Consider the following 19,882-nt stretch of genomic DNA (forward strand, 5'->3'; position numbering starts at 1 on the left):
TCTTTCTTCTAGGATCAGATGGGATGGGATTGCAATATTAGAAAGACCTGCTGTTTGTGCTGTACTATTTTTAAAAGCAATTCGTTTATGTTGTGCGATTTGAGTAAATGAAAAGCAGCTATTGTTGGATCTGCTTTATCTGCTTTGTTCGTTTACAAGGTATTAATAGAAATAAATGGGAGGGACTGAGAGAGCCAGCCAGAGATAGTAAAGAGGATGATAAGCAAAAAGCTCTTATTTTATTTGCTGCGTGTTGGTTTAATCTTGTGGGCGAGTAGGTCTGTATCTGCACCCACATAATTCTGCAGAAACTTGCTGAAGTCAAACATTCTCATTCACAAACTTCTACATCCTGCAACACTTGCATGTTTAGGCTAATTTGATCTCTCGTTTAGCCAACAATGAGGTGCTCGCAGCTCAATTTAAAACATGTACCTCTATTTACATTAAAGGTGCATTCAGTTGTTTTTACTCATAAAAATGTAACAAGTTTAAAGACATGAATTGATGCTCCTTGGGAATCAACCCCATAAGGATATACAGGGACAATGCCCACATCACCCACAGCAATGATACCACATCTGTCAGCTGACAGACCAATCACAGCCGTGATAAGGCAACCCCACCTCCATATATAAGACACCGCCTCGGGTCTCTTCTTCATTCTCTACATATCTCTTATCCATGCAACCGCAAGGAGGGAAGTGTGGTGAGATACTTCACTCTTGTTATCAGAGAACTGGGGTTACATGAGTAACCTAAAGTTATCTATGGCATGGGGGCCTTGGTCATGTGTCAGTCTGCAGGAGAGAGAGAGAGTGGTAAGGCTTGTCAGCTGGTTCACAGTGATCTTTAACACCTGTCTCTTATTATATTGAATCAGGTGACGAGCCTTACCACTCTCTCTCTCCCGCAGACCAACACATGACCACGGTCCCCATGCCACATTCTTTTTCTAACATTCATTCGGTATCTCACTATGGGATATAGCCAACCCCCGTATTGCAGATATGCTGTCCGAAGCAGTCCATCAACCGACTTGTAGTGTCCGATGTACACCCACCTAATAAATTTGCAAGGAAAGGTTAGGGGGGTGGGGGGGAACAAAATAACACACTTGCGCTTCACTGGGTTATTGTTGATTTGTGTGTGTATATTTTTACACATCGGCAGATTGACTACCCACACTAAGGACGTGGCGTAGTGGGCTAAAGCACATAACTGTTAATCAGAAGGTCGCTGGTTCAATCCCCACATTGTGTACTTGAGCAAGGCACATCCAGGTTGCTCCGGGGGGATTGTCCTTGTAATAAGTGCACTGTAAGTCGCTTTGGATAAAAGCGTCTGCCAAATGCCTTGAGCAAGGTCCTTGAACCTATCTGCTCCAGGGGCACTGCTTCATGGCTGACCCTGCGCTCTGACCCCAGCTATGCGAAAACAACTCCATTTCATTGGCGCTGTACACTGCACAATGACAATAAAGTTGAACATTAAAGGCTCATTCATTTGATTCATTTTAATAGACCCTCTCGAGAAATCCACTACAAAGCGAATACAAGAGTGATGAACAGACAAAGCATGGAGTTCACTAACTTGCTTTGCGGTCGTCAGAGCCAGTAACAAAGCTGCCTTTTGCGAAAGGAGCTTCAATTCCATACTTTCAACTGGCTCAAAGGGAGGCTGAGAAAGCGTGTTCAGAGCCACGGACAAATCCCATGATGGAACTTGCGCTTTTGACACTCTGTGTTTGTCACCCTGCTTTGAACGCTGAGCGCCACTCATAAACCTGCAAACAAGCAGGTGTTGACTTATTGTAATCCAGTCAATTCCCACATGACAGGCCGATACGGCAGTGAGTTAAGCCTTAATGGTAGAAAAAGCCCTGCCTTTATGCAAGAGATCCTGAAGAAAACACAAAACGTCTGTGTTGGAACAATGTCTGTGCACACCACTGCTCAAACAAACTCAATTTCCAATCGTACGTGGATTGCGAAGAGGCAGCCCTCACGCTCTGAATTGTTTCAATCACCCTCAGGGGTAAACCCGTGACACTCAAATTTAGCCTTTCATGAGCCAAACCCAAAGTGCTACTCGGTCCGTGTCGAGGTGAGGAAATCGTGCAATGTAGTGCGTATGGCCATGGATGTGCTAGAGCATCCAAACCCATAGGAGCACCGTCTTTCGCCAGAGAGAAGAACGTCTAGGTTACGTATGTAACCTCCGTTCCCCGATAGAGGGAACGAGATGTTGTGTCAGAGAAGCGACACTAGGGGTCTCTCTTGAGCGCCAATATACACCTCTGATCTATGAAAAAAGGCCAATGAGAAGTTGGCAGCCGGTATTTGCATATCCCGCCCCCGGACATACGGGTATTTAAGCGGGGCAAATACGGGAGTTCATTCAGGAATGAAGCGGGTGGTCCGAGGGGGCGTACCCGGCGGAGCTGCACCCGCTGCCATCCCCAAATGGCCTCCATCGCCAACCGCATAGTCCTCAATCCCGTGGGAAGAAGGAGCAACGCAGGGGGCGGCTGGAGTGGCTTGCTTACGGTTGTAAGCAAGCCGCGACCGCAACGTTGTCATGGACATGTTCTCGCAGTGAGAACATGAACCATCCACAAACGCAGCCTCGGTGTGATCGCTACCCAGACACACGAGACAATGCCTGTGGCCGTCTGAAGCGGAGAGCACTCTACCGCATCCAGAAACAACACAGGGGCGGAAAGGCATCTTTATAAAGACGCGTCCTTAAAAAGACGTTCAACGCCGCTGTGTTTTGCTCTTTTAGAGGAAATTACTCTTTTAAATAAAATCACTCTTTTATTGAAAAAAAACTTGTGAGAGTTCTTTATCTGCGCTGTCGAAGCGCCCAGTGGCAGGAATGCACAGCCGTGCAAACAGGAGAAAGCCGCTGTTATGTGCCGTGAGATCCAACAGCATGCAGCAGAGGAATACAGGAACTCGGTGTGTAGTATGCAGCAATTGCAGACACGACCATCGGCTCCGAAGAAATTTTCTGAATGAACTCCCGTATTTGCCCCGCTTAAATACCCGTATGTCCGGGGGCGGGATATGCAAATACCGGCTGCCAACTTCTCATTGGCCTTTTTTCATAGATCAGAGGTGTATATCGGCGCTCAAGAGAGACCCCTAGTGTCGCTTCTCTGACACAACGTGGAGAGAGCGACAGAAGGGGAACAGAGGGCAATGAGCTTTTCCGTGTGATATGAAGAGATCTACGGCAGCTCGCCCGTATCTCTCCCACAGCTAACTCACCCTCTGAGGGTGAAGCTTCCACCCTCTGTTCAGAGGATTCCCCCTGGACAGGAGATCTACCCCCGTATTCATCACTCCCGGAATGTACGTCACCTGCAGTGAGAGAAACCATGCACTGGTCCACACAGCTTTTGTCCCAAGCTGTAAGTCGCTGTGAACATGTGTCCCCTTGTCTGTTTATGTATGCCACTGTTGTCATGTTGTCTGATCTGACTAGGACATTGTGGCCTTGAAAGAACTGTACAAAGTGCTTCAATTCTAGAAATACTTTCAGTAACACCAGAAAGTTTATGTGTGCTTTGCGTAGTGACACGGACCAAACCCCATTCACTATTCTGCCTTCTCACACAACACCCAAACCTGTGAGTGACACGTCTGTCATCACCACTTTACTCAGAAAGACTGCCCCCAAGAGTCCAGTGCCCCAGCGTCAACTTGCCACCCCATCCCTTCCATCAGCTCAGCTTGATATGCTGTGAGGAGTGAGGTAGGATTAAGAGCCCTTACGGCTAAGGCTGAAGATTGGTAGATCTGCTAAATGGAGGTAGACAATTTCTCCTTCCATCCCGGCAATGAAGGTGGAGCAGAAAAAAGGGCTGCCCGACAATCGAGGTGGAGTTGATTCGCCACCAATACCTCGACCGGAGATCATCCCTAGATCCATGCATCTCCGTGATGCACACTGGTAAGGCAGGAATCAATTGTTTTACCATGGTAGCATGAGATGGCAGCCATTTACCATCATACAGGTCTCTCGCTGCACCCTGGCCTGCCTGCTGTGATGTCCAGTTCGATGCCGCGACCCGCACCCTCCTTTTCAATACTCGCCGTACGAACAGTGGACTAGTGAGTGCAGCCTGCGCATGTCTGACCACAAGACAGGCGAAACGGAACGGGGAATTCTTGGCCAAGATCATAGATCCACATGCGCACAGATGGGAGGGATCCTTTCCCTTCACTCCGCCGCTTGGTGAGCTTGCAGTCGCCATTACAGAAACCTGAGCAAAAGAACACAGTTCACCACAACATGCCACTCGATTCTGTGTGAATCCCGGATCTCTCCTTAATGTGATAAGACCAGCCGATCTGCCAAACCACCATGACGTATAGGAGAGGGTAGAACCTATAACCGCTTTTAACTCTACTGAAAACAACCCTGGAGAAACAATATTGACACGAACTGTTTAGCAACCACTCCTTGTGAGCAGGGAATGTACTTTGTCATATGTGTAAATTATTTGAACTGAATTATTCCTGTTGACAGACAAGTAGATTTGTTGTGTAGCTTCAGAGAGGGGTTGGACCATTGGTCTCCTTGGTTACTGGGCTGGGATGAGAATGTCTCTAGCTTAAGTTGTCATGGGACATTTAATTATTCATAAATCCTTCACACAGTACATGGATTAAAGCAGAGCAGCACTCACTGAATGAATGTTGTATACGCCGCTCGCCAAACAGAGCTGCTTTGACGTGTCTCTTGTCATGTTTGATGGCTTGGATGATGTTCGCTGGAGCACTGGGGCAGTTCTGTTGCATGTTAGTTCGACAAGTATAATACTATCAGATCATAAAACTTCACAAAACAGCCACATTTTAATTGTTTTTATATGGGAGGTTTCAGAGACTATGAAATGTCTCATGATGATGTCATCATATGATCTTTTAACTCATGTTCATGGCTATCTTAGGGGGCTCAGCTCCCAATGACACTATAAGATGTGCACATTCAACCCTAAATATATATATAGATATAGATATATTTAGATATGACAAATGGATGTACAAAATGCATTCAAAATTCTAGACAAATAGAAAATAATAGAGTAGAAGATATTCTGAAATATGTTGATGTTTTACTTCTCATATATCAAAGAGCAACAAATCTAGAACAGGATTCATTACTTACTGAAATTTAATGAGATGCAACTGGCTGTCAAACACATATTCAGGCGCTTATTGAGTCTTAATAGATGCACCACTTAACACAAGTCATATCATGCTGTTCATGTGTTACACTTGCTATAGTTTACTTCCATGTTGTGTCTTCATCAAATAGTAATGTCAAATGTAAAATCAAGTCAATCGCTGACACATCAGCATCATCTTCAGTAAGAAAATGCCTGTATAATATCAACTACACGTGGGATTCTGAGAATTCTTCATCGTCTCACAGAAAATTAACACAATATAGTCATTTGTATGAATATAGTACTCATTTGTCTTTTTATAAACAAAGAAATATACAATTTTATATAGATTAAATAATCTAGAAAAAAAAAATTTCTTCTTCGAAGTAGCACTATTCAAAAGAGAAAGGTTGAGGAATACTAAAGAGGTGTGGGCATAACTTCATTTAACTTATTACAGTGTATTACAATGAAGCACTTACAATGGATGTGAATGGGGAGAATCCGTAAACGTTTTAATTAGGGCTGTCGATTTTACGCGTTAATTCAGTGTGATTAATTTTATACAAAATATGACGTTAAAAAAATTAACACAATTAATCGCAGTGCTCCCGGACCATAATAAGGAAGATTCCTGAGAAATGCTTGTAGTACCACCTGTTTACTCCAGAGGGCAGTAAGTGAAACTTCAGCTGTGTGAGCAACACACAGTTTATACAGTGAACAAAACAACCTTCAGAAGCAACGACACAAACATGTGTTACATTCTTGCGTTTAAACACTTGATGGAGCACAAATTTGAACTAAGGGATCTCAAGATGTGTTTTAAGTATTAAACTATATTTAACGTGACACAGTGACCTAAAAATGTATGTTTATGACGCAACGCACCCGAGACGCTACACAAGCATGTCTGACGCAGGTGTTCATTAGACTTGTAGTCAAGACAACCTAAACCGAGACCAAGACACTACCAAGACCAGAGGGTATCGAGACAAGACAAGACCAAGACCAAGACAGACCAAGTCGAGACCGGAGGGGAAAAAAACAGACTAGTGTTGCTACACTCACTCACTGAGGTATAATGTTATATGGATGGATGAGCGCCAACGGCTGTGTCACAAAAAAATACATGTGATTGGTTGCATTTGAAGGGCGCAAAATAATAATACTGTTGCATTATCGAACGTTGTGTCGTCGTGGATATTGTGGTACTGTATTGCTAAATCCCCCGACCACTATTTCGGTCTGAGACAGCGAGACCTAGACAAGACCGAGAGGTCCGAGACCAAGACAAGACCAAGACCAAAGACCATCAAGGCCGTGGTCTCGAGACATACATCACTAGTGTTCATTGACGGATCCTTAAACAAGCCCTCATAATAAATCTCCAACTGATCGACAAATTCACTTGTGTAATGGATTGCTGTGAACTGTTGATCAATGATTGACTTATGATCAATAATATGGTAATAAACAATACATTATATTCTAAAGCCGCTTTTTGTATCGTCTTATTAATGATGAACTCTTCTACCACAAGAATGTCATGCATTTTAATTATCTGAATATTTTTTTATATATATAATTTTTTTAATATTTAAAGATAATTATTTAATCATTATACAGTATATTGAATTATTGTTATATGAGGGGCTTTCTCAGCACATATTTGTATATGCGATTAGATGCGATTAATTGCAATTAATTGCGATTAATTAATCAGGACACCATGTAATTAATTCAATTAAAATGTTTCATCGATTGACAGCCCTAGTTAAAATACTCACTGTTTCAAAAGATTATCCAGACGTAAACAATATGTGTGTTAACATTATTTTAGTGTGATAAAATTGCTTACTACCCTTTTTGGTGTACAATTATATCTAATTGTACAACTTTGTTGCCATGGCGAATTTGTTTTGATAATCAACATTGTCCCACAAATGCTGTCGATGGAGCTTAACTTGTTTTGAACCCGGAATATTCCTTTAAATGTGCTCCATTCTGGTGCATACATAGTTTTTTGGGTTTTTAAGCTATAACTAATTCATTCAGAATATTGTAGTTTTCTATAATAAACACATATAATAAAGTTAGACAAAATAACGGAAACCGCTTGAATATATTATCGTAAATGTCTATTGATTGATACATCTGTACTAATCATTACTACAGGCAGGTATTATATTAACTGAAATGACAGAATATTAAAACAATCTTTTGCAACTAATATAGTTTAAAGTTATATCAAACGCCACAAAAATGTCACATTTATTGAGTCTTTTAAATCCATTCACCAATTCATTCAGTGACCATGTCTGTAAATCACACCTTTATGTCAGTAGTTGGTAATAAATGAACATCTTTTATGTGTTCTGAGCGAGTCATTAAACCATTGATTAAGCATCGAGTCGTTCATTATCACATACGTTTTCTCCCCGCAAATGACAACAAAGCATAGGTATCATATTGCGAACTTCTGTGCATGACTATCAAGCTATACAAAAAAAGAGAACCAATATTGGCTGTATATAATTAATAAATAATTAATTATAGGTTTTTATCACGTCCTATCATTGTAATGGCATCAGTCAGTTTTACTCGTAATTCATCCTGCCCCTTCCCCTCCTTAACTGAACGACCGACATGCTGCCTCCTCTCCTTCAGTCAGTGAACAGATCCTGCTGATCCTCGTTCGTTTCGTTCACTAAAGAGATGATGGATCATTTCTGGGGGAAAAAGTGGCGTATTCGTTCAGTGGGTCAAACCAATGATATGCTCCGTCACATCCCGCACTCGAATGCTATTGGCTCGAGCTATAGTCAGTCTTGACAGGCAAGAAAAACTGATCCTCCCTCAAATAGGAACTAGAAGCGCCCATGATCATGGGATTTCATCATATTTATTGAAGTTAAATATTGTGGATGAGTCAGTATAATACCCTGGGCCTCTACAAAGGAGTTGTTTAACCTGCTGGAAAATCCAGCTTAACCCAGCTCAAAGGGATCGTTCACCCTAAAATGATTTTCTCACCGTCTTGTCGTTTCAAATTTGTGTGCTGTTATTTCAGTGGGATTTTATAAGTGTTCGTGGCTATTCTTATGTAGCGTTGGGTTCCAGCACATGTACATTTGCTTTAAAGTATCTAAAATATATGTTTGTTTGTTTGTTTTTTTTTGTACTTTTACAAGTGCAGCTATAAGAGGTCAGCCGATAGTGGATTTTGCCGATACAATAACTAAGGTGGCGGAAATGGCTGAAAACCGATTAATCGGCCGCTAGTTTTTAAAACGAATTATTAGTCATTTCATACTGTGACGGGAACAGACGTAGAGGCCACAAGAATCCAAAATAAATAAAATCCCAGATGCAGCTTATTAGTCAACAAAATATCCCAATTATAACCAGAAAATATGAAGATTTGGTGCATAACGTGGGACTTTTGTCTATAAACAAGCCTGAAACTTACTGGGACTCTTATTTTGAAATGACAAATAAAAGAGACTTGGCTGCGTTACTGCTTATTGTAAATATTTAGGTTTAATGAGCAATAAAGCTAGCCACAGACAAATACAAAAATATTGGCTACTATCGACATTTGCCTATAACCAATATTTCCAAAAAATGGACTATCGGCACAGATTAATCGGTAAAACCGATATCCTAGTAACTACCTCAAGTAACTATTCAAATACATTAATAAATATTTTGATATCTCTAAAGCTGTAAATACGTAAAGACATTTATGTTTTAGATGCTATCAATACGTCCCGTTTCTTTGATGAACACATAATGCATTTTTGAAGAATCTCAGAACAACAGTTCATAGTGGCTGTAAAGCCCCCTAAAAGAACAAAAGACACCATTCAATTATTATACAGTAGTCCACAAGGCTCGTGTACTATATTCCTAGTCTTCTGAAGTCATATGACAGCTCTGTTTGAGAAGCAAAGCTCACGACCATATTGCAAGATGGCACGTCAACCCCACTGATGCAGAAACAACATTGGGTTTTGTGAGTATAGTAACCAAACATGACGCAGTATTTTTTAATTATTTGTGTTTCATGAAATAAAATAACACATATGGATTTGGAACGACATGAATGTGAGTAAATAATGACGGCATTTTTATTTGTGGAACACAAAGTACAAGGTGTTTTGGTCCATACAATATAAGTCAATGGAGTCCAACACTTTCAAGCTTCCAGTAAGACATACTGTAAAGGCATCATAACAACCCGAGTTGTTCAATCCATGTCTTCTGAAATGGTACGATCACTTTTGGTGAGAAACCGATTAAAATGTACTATAAATCCTTGTTATGTTGATTTTAAAAGACAACATTCTGTTCTACACTTTAAGCTGTTGAGGGTTTTTCCAAAATCCCTAAACCAAGAACAACATTTCCAATTTCTCCTAAAGCTTTAAAGCTACATTCACCAAATTTGGCAGAGATGTTCATACCAGTCCTGACTCGGGTTGCAATGACTTTTCTAACTGAAACGACTTAAGATTTTTCCATAACAGATGGTAAAAAAAATCCCCAAAATCCCATATATTTACATTGATGGAATGTTCAAACAGGATAAAGAATGTTCTTGATTTCAAACTCCATTTGTCTGTCTGTCTGTCTGTCTGTTTATCTATCTGGGTTGGACGGTTGGTCTGTCTGTTATTCTGTCTGTCTGTCTGTTTATCTATCTGGGTTGGACGGTTGGTCTGTCTGTTATTCTGTCTGTCTGTCTCTCTGTCTGTCTGTTTATCTGGGTTGGTCGGTTGGTCTGTCTGTTATTCTGTCTGTCTGTCTGTCTGTCTGTTTATCTATCTGGGTTGGACGGTTGGTCTGTCTGTTATTCTGTCTGTCTGTCTCTCTGTCTGTCTGTTTATCTATCTGGGTTGGACGGTTGGTCTGTCTGTTATTCTGTCTGTCTGTCTGTCTGTCTGTTTATCTATCTGGGTTGGTCGGTTGGTCTGTCTGTTGTTCTGTCTCTCTGTCTGTCTGTTTATCTATCTGGGTTGGACGGTTGGTCTGTCTGTTATTCTGTCTGTCTGTCTGTCTGTCTGTTTATCTATCTGGGTTGGTCGGTTGGTCTGTCTGTTGTTCTGTCTGTCTGTCTGTCTGTCTGTTTATCTATCTGAGTTGGATGGTTGGTCTGTCTGTTATTCTGTCTGTCTGTCTATCTGTCTGTCTGTCTGTTTATCTATCTGGGTTGGTCGGTTGGTCTGTCTGTCATTCTGTCTGTCTATCTGTCTGTCTGTCTGTTTATCTATCTGGGTTGGTCGGTTGGTCTGTCTGTTGTTCTGTCAGTCTGTCTGTCTGTCTGTCTGTCTGTCTGTTTATCTATCTGGGTTGGTCAGTTGGTCTGTCTGTCGTTCTGTCTGTCTGTCTGTTTATCTATCTGGTTTGGTCGGTTGGTCTGTCTGTCATTCTGTCTGTCTGTCTGTCTGTTTATCTATCTGGGTTGGTCAGTTGGTCTGTCTGTCGTTCTGTCTGTCTGTCTGTTTATCTATCTGGTTTGGTCGGTTGGTCTGTCTGTCGTTCTGTCTGTCTGTCTGTCTGTCTGTCTGTCTGTCTATCTGTCTGTCTGTTTATCTATCTGGGTTGGTCGGTTGGTCTGTCTGTCCTTCTGTCTGTCTGTCTGTTTATCTATCTGGTTTGGTCGGTTGGTCTGTCTGTCGTTCTGTCTGTCTGTCTGTCTGTCTGTCTGTCTATCTGTCTGTCTGTTTATCTATCTGGGTTGGTCGGTTGGTCTGTCTGTCCTTCTGTCTGTCTGTCTGTTTATCTATCTGGTTTGGTCGGTTGGTCTGTCTGTCGTTCTGTCTGTCTGTCTGTCATTCTGTCTGTCTGTCTGTCTGTTTATCTATCTGGGTTGGTCGGTTGGTCTGTCTGTCCTTCTGTCTGTCTGTCTGTTTATCTATCTGGGTTGGTCAGTTGGTCTGTCTGTCGTGCTGTCTGTCTGTCTGTCTGTTTATCTATCTGGGTTGGTTGGTTGGTCTGTCTGTCTATCTGTTTATCTATCTGGGTTGGTCGGTTGGTCTGTCTGTCTATCTGTTTATCTATCTGGGTTGGTCGGTTGGTCTGTCTGTCTGTCGTTCTGTCTGTCTGTCTATCTGTCTGTCTGTTTATCTATCTTGGTTGGTCAGTTGGTCTGTCTGTCTGTCTGTCTGTCTGTCAGATGTTCTTTCTGTCTGTCAGACCTGTGAAACGTTCGAACATCAAGCTTTACGCCCTAGACCTTTTCAAACCAACATCAAAGTTTATCTTGACAAACTTTACACATCTAGTTCACCATAAATCTTGACGTGTTTCTTCTAGTGATAAACCTTGCCTCAATCTATGTAGCAAGATCTAGAAAACATTGTAAACGTACACATCCACCTGAAAGTCAGTGCTTTGATGCTAAAGTTAAAGGGAAACTACATTAATTACATTCAGTATTGCAGTTCTCCCTGAACAGGGATGCAACTCTCCAGAGTGTTATCCTAAGATGACTCCTGTATATAGGGAACTCCAGCAGGGACAGTTCATGCTCAGTCTGAGGCTGATGGATGGGTGCCTAGCATCTGTTGCAGCTCCCAGGAGGAATAACACTTACTAACTCAAACAGGTTGCAGCACATTTAGCATTGGGCATCAGGCAGAAAAGATGCTGTAAGACAAACTGACAAATTTCAGAGCCTATTTTTGTGTGAGCAAGTGCTGAGCCAAAGCAATAATTGTATCTTCAAAGGGTGCATCCCAAGTCACATACCAGAGTGTGTACTTTGATTATGATGCGAAAGTACATACTTTTGAGTGTGCAGAAAGGCAGTATTAAGACATACACATAAAAAATTGCATATTGATACCACACACCCCTTTTACATGAACTGTTTGCCTTTACATGTGTTCAGGGCTGGACTGTTAATCTGGTATACCGGACATTTTCCCGGTGGGCGGAATGCGGCGGCTCATTGCTGCTTATCGCGGCCTATTCGGCATGTTTCGTGGCCGAACCACCGGCCCTCTCAGTTCTCCCGATGGCCATTACGCCCCTGATCGGCCCAAAAGTGCGCCGGCCCACCGGGAAAATGCCCGGTATGCCAGATTACCAGTCCCAGCCCTGCATGTGTTAGAATGTAGCTAAATTCATTATCTCAAAATTCACTGTTCGCTGGTCCATACATACTCTTGTGTAGTGTTGGCCTCACACTCATTTCCATTTTTAAACAATTACAATAGTCGAAACTGTCACAAACTCCTCTTCTGTAGCACATGAGGTCATGGACAATATTAGCTGAAAAAGCATGCGACATAAGGATGCATACTTGGAGAATCAAATGGGAATGGTATGCCATCCATGCACCTTTTATACAGGCTATATATAATGCAAAGCATTCTACCATACTACTCTTAATTGTTTGCTCTATGTATACTGTGTGCAGTATATACATTTTCTGTATCCATAGATACAAGTAATATCAACAAAAATGTTAAACCTATTTTAGAAAAAATTTAATTTTTAAGATATTTTTTACAAAATTAATTTTAAAAATGATAACCGGACGACACTTGCTTTAATCCATCTGCTCAGCTCAGTAAAGGTGCTTTGCAGCTCTTTTCTCATCATCATGCTGTCAGTGAAGGCTTTGAGTATCTGCAATCTTTCTGCTGAGGTCTGAATGCTGCACTGCAGCTCTGTGCAGTCTGCAAAGCTTTTTTATTTGCTGCTTCTGACCAATTTAACTTTAGACCAACTCAATGAGGCTTAAAAGAGCCTAGTGCATATAAAGGCTTTTTGAGACTTTTTATATGACGTGTGTTGTCAATGTGAACAGAACAGAATTCTTCAAAACTGACCTATAAAATCCAACATGATTCATTTTTATTGAGTGAATGTTATTTTAAGTTCATAACCATAACAATTAAAGATGTTCACCTGTACTAATTATTTCATTTTCTGTTTTTTTTTTCTTCTTTCTAGTCGGACAGCAACACCAGTTTTCTTCGAGCAGCAAGAGCAGGAAATATCGACAAGGTGCTGGAGTATTTAAAGGGGGGAGTCGATATCAGTACTTGCAACCAGGTAAGTCTCTGTTTCATCGACACATTAAACGCACTATTTAACCCTCTGCCACACAGTGTAGCCATTGTATTTGTGTTAATTTCCTTGCTACTGTCTCTTTAATAAAACGAAGAGAAGACTTTAGCTTAGCCAATGGCGTGCTTTGTTTAAGTCACATGACATGCAGTCATTTTCTGTGGCGCGATTTCTGACAACCTGCGGTCTTTAAAGTTGCTGAAAGCTGACTAAAACGTCATTAAGAAAGAAAGACCAACCGATTTCACCTCAGCAAAACAAATTTAAACATCACGTCAGGTGAGTTATGATGACATATTCATCACTCAAATAATTTATGAAATTAGTTTTCGCTCTTTTCCATTGGTGAGAACTGAAGCCGCCAGTGTCCCGATATGGCGCTGACATCTTGGGATTCGAGTCTGCGCAGTTGTGATTTCGGGACCAGACCTGCGCAGTAGTGAGCAGGAAGTAAAGCCGAAATCAAGGCCCCGCCCTCACTCTCGCTGAATCAATCGCAAGCACACGCCCCTGCACTTTTGACTTTTGACTTGATGACGTGTGAAATAATTAATTATAGAAATTTAGATATTACATTTAAAGCTCCAATCTCCTCAGTCCTCCGAAGATCCCGAAAAAAAGTCAGTTGGTGCTTCAGTGACTACTTCGGCTCAGAGAACCTGTCAATCACAGCTGTCAATCATGATGTCACAGCACCGTTTTTATAGCATCAAATAACTAAAAACAAACTTATTTTGAAAACCAACACTTGAAATTACATCAACGTGATAGAAACGACAGTAAATGACAGAAACTATCTTTGGAAAAAAGATATGTGAAGTGTAATTTAATTGTTTAGTTGGTCTCACGTCCCGTTGAATAACATGGGGAGGCGGGGTTTATGACCTATACTAGGACCAGTCACCGGGGGGCGATCGAGACGTTTTGGCTTCACTTTTGAGGGCTTGTGCGGCTCATAGAGAAAATGATTAATTCACATATCATAAGGCAATGCTCAGAGAGCAATACGAAATCACATATCTTTTTTCAAAAATGTCAAGAAATCATTAAGTAAAAAGGAAAATACACTTGAAATACATTGATATATTGGAATTGATTCAGGCGTAGGTTTGTATCATGTAATGTGTCGTATCATATCATGTACTTCATGTAATGAGATTTCACTCCGTGTAAAACTTCAAAAAGCAGTTCTTCTCTGCTGTGAAACAGAGGTGCACGTTACACTTTTTGCACATCACTTTGGGTGTTCCTGTGCACCCAGGAACCCTGCATCTAGGGATTCTTGTCACACATTATTTGCCAGTGTGAGGTATTGTCCAAGCGGACATCCTGGTTAGGGATGGGAGCCGTGGGCCCCTGCTTCCTCCTCTTCTCCTCATACTGTTGGGAAATCCCACCACTGGTTCGCCCTCTCTTCCTGGCATCTTTTTTTTGGATTTGCGCAGACTGTGTGCAATTAGGGACTTGAAGGCATAAAGGCACATGTGGTGACTTCTCGCCATTCTGTTGTCAGCACAATCCCGTCTATAGATGAGCCAACATGTCACCGCAGCCATATCTATGAAATGAAAGACAAGGCGGTGGTACCATTTCTTTGACCTGATGTTGGTGCGATATAAGCAGTCAGTGAATCCAACAAGTCGACTCCTCCCATGTGCTGATTGTATGTGGATACTGCTGCAGGGCATGGGACCATGTCCCATCTGTCGACATGGGATACAGGGTGAGCACCTATGTAGCTACTGAGGAGGGTGACTGGCCTGTTATCATACCATTTGACTGCATGCAGCTGGGTATCTCGAACATAGGCTGTTTTTTCCTAGAAGGACCCACGGCCAGATTTTTTTAGATCAGCGTCTGGCATCATGGAACTTCCTGGCAAGCGATTAGAGCGTACTGTACCTAGACAGTGGATGCCTTGCTGGGACAGCATGAGCATCAGTGGGACTGAGCTAAACCAGTTGTCAAAGAAAAGCTTCTTCGGTACTGGTTCTGCCAGGCGCAGTACTACATTGCCACTTGCCCCTATATCTGGAAGCTCAGGTGGATGGACAGCTTTCCCAGTATAAACTTCAAAATTGTGTGGAACGCAATCTGATCCAGCAAGAACCAGTATTTTGTAACCCCATTTTCTTGGTTTACTGGGTAGGTACTGCTTGATCCCATTTGTTCATCCACACTCAGTGTCTCACACATAGGACGTTGTTTCAGCTTGGTAAGGATGTGATTTAGGAGAGGCCGAATCTTGTATAGCTCATCGTAGTCAGCCATACCTCTCGTGGGCTGACAACTGTTGTCACTTAAATGGAGAAATCTTTTAGTAGCCTCCCATCGTGCAAGAGGCATCACATCAGCAACATGTGCAATACGGCTACTTTGGCTCCAAAACATGCGGGTGGCTGGAAGACCAAATAATGACATGTGGAGCACGGTGCCAAAGAACTGTTCAAGTTCTTGAACAGTAAGGTTTTGCAGCTTGGCAGGATTGCACTGGATGCTGTACAGGTTTGACTCATTAACAATAAGCTCAAAGAGGTCGTTGGAGAGAAGACTTTTGAAATATTGGTATGGAGACAGAATTTCATCAGCTGATGGAGGGATGAGTAACCATTCAGGGTGTACTGGAGAGGCAGTGGTGTGACATGTTTTCCATCAAGGGGTCTTGGAAAAACTACTGTCATCTTCATCTGTGTTTTTATCTTCATGCTCACTGGTATCTGGAGTGTCTATAAAAATATACAAAAAGTTTCCAATGGCAATGAAAATACAACAAGAATAACTACAGCTTGATATTTGACCCCTAATTTGTATGCTGTCTGCTGTATAAACCAATAATTTGAATGATAACCAGAACTACTGTCAGAACTTCACGTTATTTTTTCCACTTCTGCTCAAACCTTTTTCTCCATTCCACTCCTCCTCACGGTTACTGCTATCTATCTCACCGTCCTCACTGTCAGACGCGATTTGCCTAACCGTGCGTTCACACCAGAGGCGGCGAGAGCGTCAAATCGACCGGAAGTCATTCATTTTCAATGACAGCCAGCGTCTCTCGGCGGCGAGAAGCGGCGCGGCAAGTCTTGGGCGGTGTGGGCGTCAGACGAAAGTTCAAGTGCAGTCAACATTATGGTAATGAGCTGTGACGCGGTTCGGCGGCAACCTATTGCAATATTGAAGTGCTCCGCTCTAGTGAAGTCTAGAGAACACAGCCGTGTAAACTTTGGTTCCCACCAAACATTCGTTCCGAAGATAAAATGGAGGAGAAACTAATTATTGCCGTGGCGGGTTTCCCAGTAATATATGATCTGTCCCTGTTTGCTTACAGGGATATAAAACAACCAAGACCACAGTTATTATTACAAATGTATTTTATTTTGATAACAAACAACTATCATTTTAATTACTTTCTGCCATCGATCGATTTCTTATTTTCACATTTTAAAGAGTTCATGAGGATATACGCTACTTGTGATAGGTCGGCAAAAAGTAAATGGTCGACATGTCTGGATGTTTAAATTGCGGCCCCTTAAAATATAGTTCACAAAACAAAGCATTCTGAACAAACGTTGCCGCCTATTTCAACTACGTCAGAGCGTCCACGAGCGTCCACGAGCGTTGAAGGCAGGACAGCCAGAGCGAATTTTGACGCTCTCGCCGCTTCTGGTGTGAACGCACGGTAACATGCGGATCCTGCTCTTTTCTTCCATAGAACAATCTTATGTCCATTTTTCTGTCAAAATGTGTTAAAAGCAGTAAAATTAAAAAAATAAATACAACTATATTTATAGGTTATATTGTGCACTAATACATGTGATAATATGTGATAACATCCAAACACATTGTCAGCAAAGATATCCTTGAAAAGTACCCCTTATCGCACAACGAAAAGAAAAACTGAATTTCTGAACATGCAAAATAAAAAAAAACGTCATAAAACCTGACAAAAGGCTTCTCTACACCTTCATACACACACATACATATTTTTTATGTACAGTTCATGTCATTTTAAATAAGAATACTAAAGCAAATAATCTTCCCTTCTCACACCGTGTGCTCCTGTGACCATGTGTCAGAAAAGGAAGTCCCGCCTCCAAATGGTGCTTGATAGTGACTCCCACACCTTATTGGACTATTCTATAATACTTTATTAACCATTTTAATTGGTTTCAATCATTTAAAGAAACGTGTACTGAATATGGAACTTAAGAAAACTTTCCGTTGCCTGAAGAGGGTTAACATTGCAAAATCAATGCATTTTCAACCAAAAATGTATAATTGTGAATGTGGCCTTTATGTGATCCCAGTAGGATCAAATCTTTTAGGATTGGTTCTAATTTACGACAGAAAGCCCAATAGGAACCGTGTTCAATGCAAACATTTTAAGGACCGTCTGGTATTTGTATAATGGATACGTTGAATTTAAACGGCACTTTTCCTTCTGATTAGATATGAATACAAGTAGCGCAAATTTCACATCAATTAGCACGAGCATGACACACACACACACACACACACACACACACACACACACACACACACACACACACACACACACACACACACACACAGACAGACAGACAGATAATTTAAAGGATTGTTTAGCAAAAAAAGAATGAAATTAATAAAATCCCAAGTTGTTGAAATGTATGTTTATGGTTTAGTATGTAAGTACAGTGTTCAAGCTTATAATGCACCAATTGAGTCAACACAAATGACATTTCTGAGGTAAAATATGAACTGTAAGTATCACTTGCACTTATTCCAAGTTATTTCCACTATTGTATGTTGTTGCCATATCATAAAATACTTTAAAATAATATGTGTATATATATATATATATATACACTCACCTAAAGGATTATTAGGAACACCATACTAATACTGTGTTTGACCCCCTTTCGCCTTCAGAACTGCCTTAATTCTACGTGGCATTGATTCAACAAGGTGCTGAAAGCATTCTTTAGAAATGTTGGCCCATATTGATAGGATAGCATCTTGCAGTTGATGGAGATTTGTGGGATGCACATCCAGGGCATGAAGCTCCTGTTCCACCACATCCCAAAGATGCTCTATTGGGTTGAGATCTGGTGACTGTGGGGACCATTTTAGTACAGTGAACTCATTGTCATGTTCAAGAAACCAATTTGAAATGATTCGAGCTTTGTGACATGGTGCATTATCCTGCTGGAAGTAGCCATCAGAGGATGGGTACATGGTGGCCATAAAGGGATGGACATGGTCAGAAACAATGCTCAGGTAGGCCGTGGCATTTAAACGATGCCCAATTGGCACTAAGGGGCCTAAAGTGTGCCAAGAAAACATCCCCCACACCATTACACCACCACCACCAGCCTGCACAGTGGTAACAAGGCATGATGGATCCATGTTCTCATTCTGTTTACGCCAAATTCTGACTCTACCATCTGAATGTCTCAACAGAAATCGAGACTCATCAGACCAGGCAACATTTTTCCAGTCTTCAACTGTCCAATTTTGGTGAGCTCTTGCAAACTGTAGCCTCTTTTTCCTATTTGTAGTGGAGATGAGTGGTACCCGGTGGGGTCTTCTGCTGTTGTAGCCCATCCGCCTCAAGGTTGTGCGTGTTGTGGCTTCACAAATGCTTTGCTGCATACCTCGGTTGTAACGAGTGGTTATTTCAGGCAAAGTTGCTCTTCTATCAGCTTGAATCAGTCGGCCCATTCTCCTCTGACCTCTAGCATCAACAAGGCATTTTTGCCCACAGGACTGCCGCATACTGGATGTTTTTCCCTTTTCACACCATTCTTTGTAAAGCCTAGAAATGGTTGTAGCGTGAAAATCCCAGTAACTGAGCAGATTGTGAAATACTCAGACCGCCCGTCTGGCACCAACAACCATGCCACGCTCAAAATTGCTTAAATCACCTTTCTTTCCCATTCTGACATTCAGTTTGGAGTTCAGGAGATTGTCTTGACCAGGACCACACCCCTAAATGCATTGAAGCAACTGCCATGTGATTGGTTGATTAGATAATTGCATTAATGAGAAATTGAACAGGTGTTCCTAATAATCCTTTAGGTGAGTGTATATATATACTGTATATATAAGTATACAGCATTTCAAGTTAAGCTATTCTAAGAAAAGAAAAAGATTCAAATATTTTTGTCATAATGCGTGCAGTAGAGGGTTAAAATGTTTGCATTGAACACGGTTCCTATTGGGCTTTCTATCGTAAATTAGAACCAATCCTAAAGGATTTGATCCTACTGGGATCACATAAAGGCCACATTCACAATTATACATTTTTGGTTGAAAATGCATTGATTTTGCAATGTTAAAATCTTTTATCCACAGTGGAATCCCGTTTCCTCCACTGACAATTGAGACTTTCAAAAAAGCTCACGAATACAACACACTTGGGAAAACAATGGCATTAGGAAACTGAAAATGAAGTGTAGAGGTAATGCGGCCAGAGAGTCCGACATCCCACGTTTGTAAGGATATAAAAAAGATCCTGTTGGATTAACTGAAGCTCCTAGGAGATTTTTATGTTTCTTAATTGGATATTGGATATTGTGTAATCTTTATCAGGGCAACATTGCATGTATTGCATGTATTGGGACACTTCAAGGATGT

At 41.5% G+C, this 19,882-nt stretch overlaps 1 protein-coding gene across 1 annotated transcript in view; it reads left to right on the forward strand.

The window, feature by feature from the left end:
- Positions 1–19,882, forward strand: part of LOC127619352 (ankyrin-2-like) — a 132,025-nt gene that overhangs the window by 15,557 nt on the left and 96,586 nt on the right. The window contains exon 2 of the mRNA XM_052092251.1: positions 13,151–13,252. Within this exon, the coding sequence (XP_051948211.1) occupies positions 13,151–13,252 (102 nt within the window). The remainder of the gene's footprint in view (positions 1–13,150; positions 13,253–19,882) is intronic.

This window comes from Xyrauchen texanus, chromosome 2, assembly GCF_025860055.1.
Source record: "Xyrauchen texanus isolate HMW12.3.18 chromosome 2, RBS_HiC_50CHRs, whole genome shotgun sequence".
Classification (NCBI taxonomy): domain Eukaryota; kingdom Metazoa; phylum Chordata; class Actinopteri; order Cypriniformes; family Catostomidae; genus Xyrauchen; species Xyrauchen texanus.